This window comes from Ostrinia nubilalis, chromosome Z (genome assembly GCF_963855985.1).
Source record: "Ostrinia nubilalis chromosome Z, ilOstNubi1.1, whole genome shotgun sequence".
NCBI lineage: Eukaryota > Metazoa > Arthropoda > Insecta > Lepidoptera > Crambidae > Ostrinia > Ostrinia nubilalis.
In genome coordinates, this window is record NC_087119.1 from 1,317,654 (window position 1) to 1,333,114 (window position 15,461).

A 15,461-nucleotide genomic window follows, 5' to 3' on the forward strand; every position below is an offset into this window, starting at 1 on the left:
CATTAAGGCGGAACAAAGTTCGCCGGGTCAGCTAGTAATAATATATTTGCAAGCTCGGTTGCGGTAGCGGGTGGATAGTTTGTTGGTAAATCGCACTTTTATCATCACTGCTATGCTATGCTGCTTCCATAACATTTGTATTGTTAGTTTTTTATCACTTATGTACATGACTTACATAGTTCGGTACATTACTTTTACGACCTATGAGAAAAGGTATGCTAAACTAAATAATTGCGGTACTAACGAAACATACTTAGTATGTATGGACAAACTTACAACTTTAAGAATTCGCCATGCTGTTAACGTGAATTCGCAAAGCTTACATAATTTTATTGGAATATATTAACTTATCATCCTGGTAGATAAATTATTTTATTTCTACACCAAGTGACATAGTACATATATTGCACCCACAAAATCCAATTTTACTTACCTTAACCGATTACCCTGGAATTAATTATTATAAAATATTTGGTAGTTTTTACTTTGTATTATAGTAAACTCATGATAGTGAGCATGTGTGACGGACCCATTCTAAAAAATGTAATGTTCAGGGGCACGATATATTAATATTTTTTATACAAAATCGCTTCTATCACCACAACATAAAATGGCACAGTGTTTAAGCTGACATGTCTGACTCGACTTCATTTCTTTTTTATCCGATACTAGCTTTCCGCCCGCGGCTTCGCGCGCGTGTACCCCTGAACCCTATTTTTTTCCAAAATAAAATTTAGCCTATGTTACTCGTGGATAATGTAGCTTTCGAATGGTGAAAGAATTTTTAAAAACGATCCTGTAGTTTTTGAGCCTATTCATTACAACCAAACAAACAAACAAAGTTTTCCTCTTTATAATATTAGTGTAGATATTACAAGGTACTTCCCTATAGGATGTGTGATAGTTCCATTTAAACGCACTAGTTTTGGATCAGCTAGCTGAGAATTATACCAGAGGAAACCAAAAGAAAATAGTTTGTATTGAATAGGCTCCGAAACTACTGGACCCATTAAAATTCCTTGCACCATTAGGATCTTAGTTTTTTTCTGATGAAAAGAGTGTTAGTTAAATACCTATATCTACCTGTGCGAATCCGGAGCGGGCTGCTAGTTTTGTTTAAAGAACCTAGTGTTCTTAATTACTAATTTGCCGTAAATTACTAATTTAAACCCCTAAAGGAACCGTCCTTTGCTAGAATACCCAAAAACAACTAAAAGCGCCATCTATTATGAGGTTGCTTGCTATGTCCTCTAACATAAAGAACAGATTGCGTGACCTGCTTTTACAACCTATTGGCGCTGAAGATATTGCTAGTAGCCAAAACAGTTTAAAACGCCATCTATTCAGAGGATACTAAATTATCTTCCATACAATATGAAAACAGTCAAACGCAATAAAAGCGTTTCAGCCTGGTTGTGCTCTTTGGAATTTAGAGAAACCACTGGTTATAGCGCCACCTGTCTGCACTATTTGTAGTTACTTCACCAGCCAAAAATATTCAGCCTAACTTCGAAGTGACATCTACACTAGAAAACGCAACGCTGAGTACCGTTACAATGTGTTTCTAGACAGACACGACAGATGGCGCTGTTACTAGAGTTCCATACTATAGGCGTATCGCCATACAATCCTACATCGCGCTAACATAGGCAAAGAGTGATTTTTCATAAGTGTGTCGACTAATCTGAAAGTATTGAAAGCTTAATTTTATCAAAGCTACTATTTCACTTTCTCAAATTACCCATGGAAACTTATTGTAGTAACGTATATGATGTAGTACAGATTAAATTTCTAGCTCATCCAGTGTTTAGCCAGCCAGGAAACTTGCTATAATTGCTATGTCCTAAAATGCAATTTTTTTGCGCTCTACCATCCCTCTCTATCATTAAGCGATCTTTTTAAGAACTTGAGCACAAGACAGTGCCAAAAATACGGATCTTAAATCATATCAATCCACCTAAGTGCCGATTTTTAGATAACAACATTGGGTACGGAAATGGTATGCGAGTAGGGCGGAGTGGGTAGGCGTTGGAAACTTCCACCACCAATCTGGTTAGTGGTGGTGGGTGGCTTATACATAGTTTATGGTGTGAGGGACTTGTCATGCGCAGTAGGGAACGCATTCTATCGATCGACTGCACAGTGCATGCGCGAGCTATGTGCCGCATTGCAGGCAGGCACATAATGTATAAGACAGGGTGCCTCGAGGGGTCGGTGGGAGTCTATGGGGTGAGGACTCAGCCATGCGCAGTAGAAACGCATCGGTATCGATTGGCTGCAGAGTGCAGGCGAATATGAATTGCAATACAGATAGGTATATGCTATTGGAATGGGGTTTCTTTTTACTATTGTAATTCGTAAGTAGTAATAGGCATAATAACACACTTTTACTTGATTGTAATTTACGTAGAGTGATCTCTCTTTGACCTTCTCGTAGTACGGTCAGCAGTGGATGTCCTGTGGCTTAAATGATGATGATGACGACCTCTTTGTAAACTGTAAATATTGGACTTACTCAACAATACTAACTTAATTCTATGAGCGGAAGCTATACAGGGTCGTTAAATAAGTTTGGATGTTGTGTTGCTGTGTAAATTATTCTGACGATTATGACCTGCATCTCACTATCACTACTATCATATCTATAAAGAAGGACATTACTAATATAGTGTTGATAGCCTTTTCTCCATATGTTTAACATCACACTATTTGTCCTACAAAATATTCTTGCGTCACACAACTTGCGAATGAAATACTTATTTGAAAGATACATAAACTGGCACTAAAAGAGGACCACTGTCCAGCAGTGGACGAAAGGAAACAAGAACAGGAAAGGGAATAAGCATTTCATTGGCTACTGTCTCTTTGCTGTGGGCATCGACTTTGCACAAAGCTTGGTTCCTGAGAGCTGGTAAGACCCTCTGGTCATGTGTGGTTTGATTCTTGGCCCCTAAGTTTTCAAGTGATCTGCAGCAGCAACTCTCTCACTCGACTACAGCGACTCTTGGTTACTCTTTACTTACAATCCATTTCTATCTTTCATTTCCATGAACCTCATGGATCTTTCAGTTACTTCAATTTTGATCTGTATTTATTTGATTAAATTCGTCACAGGTTCCAAGACAGTGAGTTATCTTCAGGACTCTATCTTCACTGGTTGGGTTTTATTGGCTCACAAACTATGATACACCGAACAACATAAGAGGTCCAAAACATTTTAGTTTTATCGATACTAATCCCACCTCACTTTCCCAACGCTTTAACCATTTGACAGAGACCCACGGACTCAGTTCGTGTTCCATAGTAGCGCTATTAACTCATGTACCTTTGCACAGCAAAGATTTTCGATTTGGCCTCCAATGAAACCCAAACAGTGAAGGTTGAGTCGTCCCAGGGGATAGGTCTCCTCCAAGGTTTTCCACAATGAACGGTCCTGCGCTGCCCGCATCCAGGCTCTTCCCACGAACTTCACCAGATCGTTGGTTCACCTAGTAGGAGGCCTGCCCACGCTACGTCTTCCAGCCCGTGGTCGCCACTCGAGAACTTTTCTGCCCCAACGGCCATCGTCTCTATGAGCTAGGTATATGCTCCGCCACTACCACTTGATTTTAGTAATTCTGCGAGCTATGTCGGTCACTTTGGTTCTCCTGCGGATCTTCTCCTTTTTCCGAGCATAGCCCGCTCCATTGCCCTTTGGGTGACCATGAGCCTTCTTATGAGGCCCATGGTGAGCGACCACGTTTCAGATCCATATACCATCACTGGCAACACACACTGGTCCAAGACTTTTGTCTTGAGACACCGAGCTGGGATCTAGGCAGGAGCACGACCCTCACTAATTTACCAGAGACAAATAGGAGTTTCCCTACACTTTCCACGCTGATCCTATTCTACACTACCGGAACCAAAAATAGTTTAAAGCAGCTACGAAGAATCACAAGTTACTCACGTCACTATTGTTAGCTATTTCTTCAGTAAGGTGTACTGGTGTGAGCTAGATACTTACTGTTTAGATAACAATTGCTACTTACAGCTCAGAAGTATCAGTTTCATCCATATAAACTGTTTAAAATCTCTGTGTAATGTATTACTTAATGAAGCATTTGTGTGAACATTTTGATATGACTATGTTAATTAAAACAATCGCTATGCTTTTGGTTTTAAAACTTTTACAGGAGTTCGGTGAATGGATAAAATCAACGACATCTGCCGTCTGTCAAAGCTTTTAATGATAATGGATAAAGGTCCGTATTAAAAACTGTGCTCTCAAAACACAATCATCTCTACCCATGATTGTCATAAATATAAAAATGCAACAAAACAAAACACAAATATCTAGTTTTAGCGTTCGTAATACGGGCCTTTGACTGATAATTTAAAGTAGCAATAAAACAACAACTGAATATTTATCACAACATTTACTAAATTACACCGAAATACACATAGTACATTCATCATGGTACGTATAAAGTTGAAAAGGGGATCTCACAAAATATAACATAGTTTGGGACCAAAGATAAGCTCCAAAAAATGATTTGATATATTCGCCCGTTAGGTGCGGACTTATTAAAAGGATCTTTCGAAAACTACATAGGATTTTGTTTTTACAGTCTCACATGTTAATACTTAAGATAGAAAAAATACAGTTTGAGTTTTTTTAAAAGGGAATATGCAATAATTAGTTTAGAGTTTAAAAAAATACTTAAATATCCAAATTCTTGCCAAATTGTTAATTTCGAAAATTAATTCAGTAGGGATAATCAAGTCGATATGTGAAATACAAGAATAGGTATAGATGTGCATCGTCTCGAAAGTGAGAGATTACACTGGCGCTATTAGTTGACACAAGTACTTATTTTAAGAGATTAATACTTTTCTATATTAATAAATTCTTAGTTGGTATACTCCGATTAATATAATTGTATAAAGTGTCAATACATTTTCATGCATATTCCCACTTTTACAAGGTCCTAAATTCTAATTCTTAATAATCATGACATACAGATGTCTAAAGTCACAAAATAGATTTGTGCTATAGAAACAGTAAACCTTATTATATTTTGATTAAGATACATATTAGTTCTGCGACCAATGCGACCCGCGATTTATTTAACCTAATTGCCAGCACTGTGGAGACCATAAACCACAGATTATAATATACTTATCTAAGGTAGAGTAACATGTAATTGTCTTATCTAAAAATTGAGTAATAATAATGATACATCCCAAATTGCGCTTGTTGCATGTAATGTATGACCAATCCTGAAACTACCGCTTAATAGATCTTGACTTTTGTATACTGAAGCTGTTTATTACACAGTGAACAGGAGTTATGAGCTGTCGGGAACAACCTATCTTGCTTTGACCCTATTGCCAAAAGTTTTGCACTGGCTTGAACTCGGATATTGACCAATCGTTTACATTTCTTGTTATAGATACAGATGACCATGAAGTTATGCATTACTGACAAACGTACGTATCTATGGGCTTGGGCCCCCAATGCCTTCTCAGATAGATCTTTACTGTGATCTCCTGCTTTATAAAATCCTTTTCAAATTTACCAAATATCAATTGAAATATAAGTTGACTCAAATCTACACATCAAGCGCAACTTGAGTAGTGTATGTAATGCAAGGGTACATAGGTACACACCAGCGCTTGTGCGCATGAGAGCATAAGGGCCGGGCACACTCGCGACTATAGTGAGGCGAAAGACCAAGTCACGTGCTCCCACGTCGGAGTCCGGCGGCACCTTACTGAGCCCCGATGACGGTAATTTTTAACGTCTCCAATCCAGACGCGTTTCTGATTCTGCAATACGATTGGTCAAAACAGCTGACGTACGCCAGCGTAAACAGCGTACGTCAGCTGTTTTGACCAATAATATCGCAGAATCGATGAAGCGTGTCTGGATTGTAGACGTTAAAAGTTACCGTAATCGGGGCTCTGTGTACTCCAGATATACTGAGACAGTATATATTAGACTATCTACTATCGCTTAGCACATGCGGTGAATAGTGATAAGCAGCTCAGCTGCAAACAGCTGCTAAATCCTACAATATAATTATACCAGAGCCCTGGGCAGCTGCAAAGACAACAATATGCCGCGCTGCTGGGCAGCTTTCTCATTACAATATATTATATATCCTTAACTATTAATACAATAATTTGAATAAATGAGTAGTATAAGACTACTAATTAATATATTGGATTATTAGAATCCTTTAATCCTTAAAACTATCAAATAATGTGATTAAATGCATGCATAATATCGGAATATAAACACTATTATAATTTGTTACGTTGATAGTTCTCAATTTTGGTTTTAAGTATGTGGTTTTGCTATTACAATACAAGGAAATGACTACTGAGCATAATAGAGATCCTTAGGACTAACAAAATACGTATTGAGACGTATATAACCTTAATAAAACAATGCCACATTATTTTGTCGGCCACTCCACGAGCGAGTTGGTTCGGCGGGGCCGCTGCAGTGTCGCGACCGCTCTCACACCGCGACCGTGTAGTCCGTTGGTTCCGTTATTAACAGCGACAGGATGGTAAAGTGAATTACAACAAGAATTTTGAAAAATACAACCATTGATTGAGTAGGTACTTAAAGGGCGCCCGCCGCATTCAGCGGGTTCCTGATACGGTCGCTCGCGCGCCGTTTGGTTGTTACATGTAAATTCAGAGCAGCGCTGCGTAATGCGGGTAGGTCGTATATCATCAATCGGCAATACACCCGCTCTATCGAAATTGTACTAGCAGCGCTACAATGCACGGTGCTAGTTTCAGCAACAGGCGACCGCGCCGAGAAGCCGCCCAATTACACGCACACCCTTAGACAGTATTAGCACTAAAATATTGGAGGTCTTATTACCAAACGTTTAAACACACGTTGAACATTGGTTCAAAATGTAATAATTCAAACAAGTGTTCAAAGGGCGTTTAACTAATTGATTGATCGAAAAGGTTGTCATTTCCAACGGGGCAGACGATCGGCCTATCCTGTCACTGCGTTGCCTCGGAACCAACTTGCCGCGGCGCGTCGGCGGGGACGGCCCGCGGCCCCTCCCCCCGCTCCGATGCAAGCTTCATACCGCGGGCGAATACTTCATACCCCGCATAGTTGCCACTGCTTATTGCTGATGCGCGCTTTCAAACATCTTTGCGATGCGAACCTTAAAACTACATTTTTCTAAAACTACTAATATGTCCATCGAATCGGCTGTAGAATCGTTTATCCGTTAAATAGACACTACACTTGAAAAAACTGTTCCACACATGGCACAACGTCCCACTTCGTTCTTGGCACCACTTCCAGGTATATTATACAAACTACATTTCTTTGCATTACATTGCATGGTATCAGTCCAAGTCCTGTCACATAATTCTTACAACTAAGCTGCCCAGGCTCACAAACTACTTCTGGCATTGAAATATCGGACTCCCCACTTTTGGCAAGGCTAGAGCCTGCAGTGGGATGACTAATCTAAATATATGGCCTTATACAGGCCTAATCATTTCTTACCTAAGAGTCCATATGACTCTGTCGCTTAATACTACCAATAAATGCAATATAAGAAACATTATGATTGATACAATTTTAAAATGCAAAATAAACATAAATTCTTTGCTAAAACAGTTGTAAATCAGTTATCACAAAAGTCTGTCTTTGTTTTAAATAGCAGTCGAAAAATACAAATACAAATCACTCTGGTAAGTATTTAAAATATGATAAACTTTCATTGTAAGACTGTTTACAAAAGGATATATTATATGCAACTAACTATACTATAGCCTACTCGCGTTAAAACACGTGCAATGCCATTGTGTTTTGGAGAAACCATTTGCGCCAAAGGTATAGTGGAAATAGTTTGTAGAATTAACAGACTGTATAGAGAAGTTTAATGGAAAAAATAATAGCGCTGACTTCATGAACCGCTGCACTGTACCTTAGGGTGTCCCGAAATATCTTTTTTTATATTTTCGCTACACAAGACCCCTCAAAAGTTGCGTCATAAGATGTAGATTACCGTAAAAATAATTAAAAAAATATAAAATAATGTCTCAAGGGCTCTACCGGCATTTTTATGTCTCAAAAAATCACTTAATCAGCCCTTCACTGTTTATCATCTAATATATTTTTTCCACAATTATTTCATATTATTTTGTAATAACAGTGGCAGTTGAACCCTAAGATATGATTTGCAGGCAATGGCAGACTGTTTTCAGTGAGGAATAGGTTTGGTTCGAACTAGCAGAATTCATATTTTGACTTGTTTTTCTCAAATTTTCTACTCCTTCGGCGAGGCTGTTGGTATTATTTCTGTTGAGGTTTTATTGCTGTAAGGTATCGCACCGCACTTTTTTGGTATAATATTACATACTTTTAGCATAAATTTAACAAAAATATAGCAATATATGGCAGTAATATACTTTTTGATTTTTTTCAGGTAAAAACTACCTAGCCAAAAATATTTATAATATTATATTTAAACAGAATACTAATTGACATGTTAAAAATAGTTTTAGCATACTATTAAATATAAATAACATTTATGTACGTTACAAACACTTTCTAGCTGAAGTTTTTGTTGTCTACGCAGGTTTTTATTAATGGTGAACTTCAACGGAAGTAAAAATATATTTTTAGTTATGAAACGCATACATGTTATATATCAAATTAAAGACAATTTAATACACTTCTTTGGCTCGTGTAAAACATTTAGTAGAGTATAAGACATTTTGTAAAAAAATGATTTAAAAAGTAGTATCTCAACAATGTAAAAAAATCAATTTTCCTTTAATTACTAACTAAAGGTTGATTTTATCGATACAATTTATTGTACAAAATATCAAGCGCACACGTAGAGCTATCATTTAAATAAAAAAGTAATGAAATCGGACAAATGGTTTTCAAGTTATGGTTGATTTTCTAAAATTGACTGCCATTTTTGTTAGCTTCCACTTAGAGATGCCAATCATTGTTTTATAATAGCGTAATAAAATTATTAACCTGCTGTGAGAAGGGAATTGAGTATCCTCAAATTAAATCGATAACTTGGCTGACCCATGGATTAATTAGGAATACATTAAAATCGCGCGCGTAAATGCCTAATTCTGGTCAAAAAGCCAATTCTGTTTTGAAAGTATTTATGGATTTATTGGTTTTTAAACTATTTTAAACCTTGCTGTGACTCATTGTGTACCCTCAAATTTCATAAAAACGCTATTTTTGTATTATTAATAGTTTATGTTAGGAACCCCTAAAATAGCAATTTAAAAATTTTTTAAGGACAGGTAGAGGCCTCAAGATGACAGATATCTCATTACATTTAATGCTAATCGTAATCTATATGTCAAAACGCAACTTTTGATACCTCTTGCGTAACCGTAGCTCAAAAAAATTTTTTTCCCATACAACGACGGGACACCCTACGTACCTCTCTCTCACCCTTTTGAAACTACTTAGACATCAAGTCTGAACTACAAGAACAAAACTAAAAAATGAAACTATTACTAGTTTCATGACCACTTCGTAGTGGTTACAATCCAGATGTTGACCAACTGAGACAGATTCAGATGTTAGCTGTCGTGCCTGGCTACCCTGCCGGTCGGTGCATGCCCACAAGAGCGTGCTACCGAAACTGGTACAATGAGCATCAAATAGTTCGTAACATCCAAACCAAAAAGTTGAAAACACAACCTTAATACGTTGTAACAAAGCCGTGTTGCGAACTTTTTGGCTTGTTCGGGGTGTCACAAACTATTTGACGCTGCCTGTATGAGGCAGAGCGGTGGTACCCACCCAGACGTACTGGCACTGAGGAATACAGTACTACCACCTGGTGACCGTAGTCAGGTCTTGATGTTCAGAAGAGCCATCTTCACACGGACCGCCCGCGAGTGCCGAGAGAGGTGATTGGCGATTCTTACATGAGCGCGTCCATCTGCCGAGTTGTACGACCGACTCGTGTGTTGCGATTGTTCATTCTTGCTTCTGGGTTAACGATTTTAACGAAAATAGTTCATCAAGTGCACATTATACAGTCTATTATTATGTTACTGTTGTAAAATTACAATGGCATTACAAATATTTTTACGAGCGAATAGATTTGCACCCTTGCGGTTGACGATGACAGCTGCGCGTGGCTAGGTTTTGGAGAATATGCCAAAGTTTAGACCGGAGTTACCTGTCGCTAATGAAAGGTTGCAATTTTGATAGCTTTTTTCAATCTGTCATCCTCACTCGCAAAGAATTCACAGGAGCGGAGACGCGATTCTGATAAGAGCAATAATATAATATCAATTTCAATTTTAACTCTTTATAAGACGTAGCAAGTTTTAACATGTTCATTGTTTTTCGACCTCAATATAACAGGATAAGGTTCGAAATGCAACTACACTGTCACTGCCTTATAAAGGTTTAATCAACCGGTAACAGATCTGATTTCGCCAAATGAACTTAATTAAAATATAATTTCCGTAAGCATGACTCCAAAACAGGCTTAAAATATTTTATGTAAAATTAACAACATTGTTTTTTATATAATAAACACTGCCAATTAGTGTTACAAGTCCACTTAAGCCTACTGGGGTTGAGGCATTACTGAAGAAACACACTTCTAACTCAAAACCCCCTTCTATTAAGAAATGTGTATATAGTTCATATATTTTTATGTAGAAGATAAGAATATAATATTATACGTGTTTAATAAACCTTAATCACTATTTTAAATTTTCACTACTGTATCAGTGTCACATGGCACTATAAACACTTAACCTAAAGTTTAGTTCTCTTGTCCCCATAACGACGCGTCAAAACATGTCACTAGGCAACGTTCAACATCATCACTCTTCCACTTAATCCGCTGAATTCAGTGAACCCAGGATCTCAGTAGAGCTCTCCACCGCCGCTTCGCACCAAACGCTCGGTTTCCATCTCCCAGATCTTGACAATCCAAAAGTTATAATCGAATACTGATCACACCGATTTATTCTCCCTTCGGATGACGCGCCATGACATGCCACTTGTCATTATGAATTATAATATCTAACACTTAATATTGAATTTATTAGATATTAAGGACTGGTTCCTCGCCACACATATTATACTACGAGTATGGGAGGATCTTCGTTGGATATAATCGAAGACTCCTCTAAACATATAGAAACCGTAAACAAGAGCCGATCAAGTTAATCTTCGTGCGTTAGCGTGTTCGTCATTATTTGTGTCGTGCAGCATTCTCGGAGGTCAGTTTAGAGCGATCGAAATACAGGTTTCTCAGAATCGTGAGTTTCTTCCTCGTTTTCGTCGGTAGGCATTTTCTCGTCGCGTATTATTGGTGAGTTTGAACGGTCCGTGTCTTCCTCGCTGAAGTCGCTGGAGTCCTCGGGCGAACTACCAGATCCGGGCGAAGCCGAACGTATTTGCGAGGGCGATTTGGGCTCCGACGACAAGGGCGACTGAGACCGCGGTGGCGAGCGAAATGAAGACGGAGATCTCAAAAGCTTTTGCTTGTGAGATTGCTTCTCTTGGTCTGACTCTACATCTTTGTTGCGAATGCTTCGCTGATAGTTCGATCCATATATGCCCAGCGCTTGTGTCCGGCAGTTCTGCAAGAAAGCAGCTTCTACCTGACGCAGCTCGCGTCGCAAGATATGTTCGTCCATTACGAATGCGTAGCAGTCGTCTGAAAAATAATAAACATCATGCTTAACAAAAGGTTAGATTTGTCAAGGTTGGACTAAATTCAAAACCATCATTGTATTATTACCTTCTAATTCATTATCTTCTGAGGAAGAATTTTGGGTGGTCATATTTTTATTGCTTCAAAATTAATAGATTTTTACGTTGTTGAGACTAATTGATAAAACACTGATACACGTGAAATTAATTCGAAATAAGGAAGGAATGTATAGGGAAGGGCAATCTTTTTCTAGCGGTGCGCACCACTAGTTTTAAGTACGGAAGAATGGTATTTAAATTTATCAAAGTGAGTATAATATTTTCTCATTAAAAAAGGGTTATCTTAACAAAGCACCATACGATTAGACAATTCAATGAATTGTCATTTTTCCAAGCACCTCTAAAAAACGGGAGTGTGTACTATGACTCAACCGATGATCTATAAAATTCATAACAATAATAAAAAAACAACGCCAGCGGTATTAATTTCGCCAAGCTTGATGTTAAAATTAATATAGTATAAAAAAATCAATAAATAATTGCTTACATAGTGACAGGAACTAAGTGTTGCACATCTTTTAAAGACTGTGTAGGATGTTTCTTAGCTATTATTATTTTCACTGATCTGTGTAAACTTTCACATTACTATTATAATGATTATTGTTGTGTTCTTATTGAAATAAGATTGAAGTTTCGGTGGCGCAGGCAGTGTCATTCTGCACATGCGTATAAAGTGCGGGATGCGTTATTGATTGCCGGGCCAGGGTAGATCTGGCAGGGAGGGACGAGGTGGGGGTAGGATGCAGTGGGAGGAAGCCGGAGGTGGGGCGGGATGCAATCTGGGTGGGTTTCTGGAGATCGATGAGGTTAATGGAAAAAACTCAAATGTAAAAAAAGAAACGTAACACTGGCTCAATTTGTGCAACTAGAATCTTCCGAGTTTAAATATTTGATTATTTATTTATTCACGAACGATTTTTTGCACTTTTCTTCAAACTCTACACTAATGTCACACGAATTGTAGTTTCGTATTACTTTGGGATTGAACATACTAGTCTTTGATTTGCGGTTTTGAGCACTATCACTTGCGGCTGCCAACGAGACACTGGTTTATAATTTTTTAATGAATATCTGCCATTAGTGACCGGTGCAACTGAGCTCGAGGCAGGGTACGATCCGACTGCGGCACCGGTCCGGGCCCGGGCAGTCCGCCGGGCATGCGCGGGGAGCGCGGCCCGGCCAGACAGCTCGATCGATTTATGAGCCAGTGATAGACTATCAATAATACAGCATACCCCCCTCCTCTCTCCCTTACACCCCCACAAAATGGCGTATTCCTATGAGCGTTACGTGTGAGTGTGTGCGGCATGAACACTTATGGCACAAAAGGAGCTATAAACCCTATCATTTAAGAGTACACCTATTAGATAAACAACTAGTACAGTCGACAGCACATCAGAATATCCATTTATAAACAAACACCTATTACAACTGGACAAGATGTCACAATGTTTGCATTGACGTGCTGTTGTCCGTATATTAAAACACCGAAACACGTACACAAACTACAACAAGTGCTTGTGCTTCAACAAGTGGGCGGAGCTTATGTTGGACCTCTGCTGAAGTCGGCCATTTACTCTGCATATTGTAATAATTTACAAAATGTTCGTGTAAATTTATTTAATAGACAAAGGACGGCCATATTGGACCCAATCAATAGCTGCAGCCGTGATGTGTTGCACATGCGTGTTGCAACTGCGGAGCGCGGGGCGGGGGACGGATGCGCCCGAATGTTTACAATCGCTCGCGGTATCGAGCAGGACAGCGCTAATGCGCCGCTTGGGGGCGGAGCGACAGAAAACGCCGCCGCCATCTTGAAGATGCAACAGGAGGCACAAAAAGTAAATAAATAGACTGTTCAGTGTTCATGTGCCAGCATCTTGAGTTTAAGACTACCACGAACATACAATTCGACTGAAGGTCCAATTGATGATGAGCATATGCAATTCATTGCTGAATCAGAAAAGGTCTGTTTTGAAAAAGAAAACAGATTTGTAATGAAGCACCAGTAATGGAAGAAAGTGTCACTTTTTGACAGAAGCAAAAAACACTTAATGCAGATATTGAAAAAAGGAGAAACTGAAACACTACTACACATTTAATGTGAAGGTAAAGGCCTATTATACTTACAAGCACCTCTCAGGCCATGACATGATGACCACAGAGCACTCGCGGTTTAAAAGTTCAAGTAATTTCAACACTGATTCTGTTTTGTTGTTATATCATTTTGAGTTGACGTGAGATCCGTGTCAACGGGGTAAGCTGTTGCGAACGACTGGCGCATCACCTAGCGCACCTGTGTCGTGAGACCTAGTCTAGAGGGCGTCCTATTGATTAGTTGCGCGCGCTGTACCTGGGACCTTTATAAGGTACGGCTTGAGCCGGGGATGCGCCAGACTGTGTCAATCAAGGTTATTTAAGTGCGTAATAAATTACCGATCAATATATGAAACTGACTTGCGCACTATCTTTTGACGAACTAGAACTTTCGTAAGTGAGAGGGAGGAAAATGGCGACTTAATTGCGCATATTAGGGTATCAACAAGAATGACGAGAACTCAAGGCAGAAATTACAAAAAGGAAGACGCGTTACATTAAATTTTAAGTACTTTCACTCGAAACAAACAATCAATATTATTTCACATTTTACTGTACTTTTGCACTGGCTAAGGTGTTATGAGCTCAAACTGTACTGAGAGACTGACGCACCGTGTACATGCGTCCTGGCCATAGCGCCTCGACTGCACTGCGCGCGCTGCATAAAGGACGCACAGGTCGTGGCCCGGGGATGGAAATTGCAACCGCTTTGGAAATGGACGATAACATTCAGATGGCCGTTAGTTTACGAAGGAACAGAATGAAATCTGTTGCAAATGCGCAGCAAAAACTAAGAGTCTGCCGCCATTTTAGAACTTTACAATATTTGATGCACCATGCGTACTGCATGTCCTTCAGCCGTATCTAGATTATGAGCTGTAGCGATTGCTTTGCCAGCCAGGGACGGGAATCGCCACCATATTGGAAATAGATGGGAAACGATGTACCAATTATTTGCCCTGGGCGCTACTTTTTGGAAGTACATATTATACGGATTCAACGCCATAAGGCACCCCTTTTGTGGGAATTCGGAGATATTGTAATATTTGACAGAAGGAAGGATATTATTATAATAACAAATCCTATTCGTAAGAGGAAAACACTCCTCATTTACACATATAATAAACAATTTGGAAAATGCACTCGCGACTTATCAATATTCAACATTTATTATTCTACTAATTAACACCAATAAATCTTGTGTGTTTAGGTGTTATAATTATTTTAATATATCGAGTATTTGACAATTGAACAAGAAGAAACCAGTGGACTTAAATGGACATTACAAAGTTTCGCGCAGACTTTAAGATCTAGTCCAGTGGTTCCCAAACTTATTTAGTCTACTGCCCACTTTGAGAATAAATTATTTTTTAGCGCCCGGCCCCCATTTTTGTAGTCAAGAGTCGAGCTCAGTCGATGTCTAAGAGTCCTCCTAGTAGATGACGCCTCCCAAGCCTCTACACGTCCCGATTTTTTTTCTGGGTCTCTTACCGCCCCTCTTTAAGCCTGCAGCGCCCACAAGGGGGCGTTATCGCCCACTTTGGGAAAGACTGATCTAGTCAGAGGGGCCCTCTAGAGATGGTCGCGTGGTTGTGTTGCTCACGCTGCA

General features: G+C 39.1%; 2 protein-coding genes across 8 annotated transcripts in view; both read right to left on the minus strand.

Annotated features, from left to right (window-relative positions):
- The window catches only part of LOC135087002 (GATOR complex protein NPRL2-like), a 73,327-nt gene that overhangs the window by 32,673 nt on the left and 25,193 nt on the right, over positions 1-15,461 (minus strand). The gene's annotated exons all lie outside the window — the stretch shown is intronic.
- Positions 4,400-15,461, minus strand: part of LOC135086535 (uncharacterized) — a 31,743-nt gene continuing 20,681 nt past the window's right edge. For 3 of the 7 annotated variants that reach the window (XM_063981269.1, XM_063981268.1, XM_063981265.1), the window contains exons 3-5: positions 11,784-12,786; positions 9,450-11,699; positions 4,400-7,958 (exon numbers count right to left, since the gene is read on the minus strand). In XM_063981269.1, coding sequence (XP_063837339.1) covers positions 11,266-11,699; positions 11,784-11,826 — 477 coding nt within the window. In that variant the 5' untranslated portion in view covers positions 11,827-12,786 and the 3' untranslated portion in view covers positions 4,400-7,958; positions 9,450-11,265. Of the gene's footprint in view, positions 7,959-9,449; positions 11,700-11,783; positions 12,801-15,461 lie in introns of all 7 variants that reach the window. The other 4 variants (XM_063981270.1, XM_063981266.1, XM_063981271.1 and 1 more) reach the window with 4 other exon arrangements.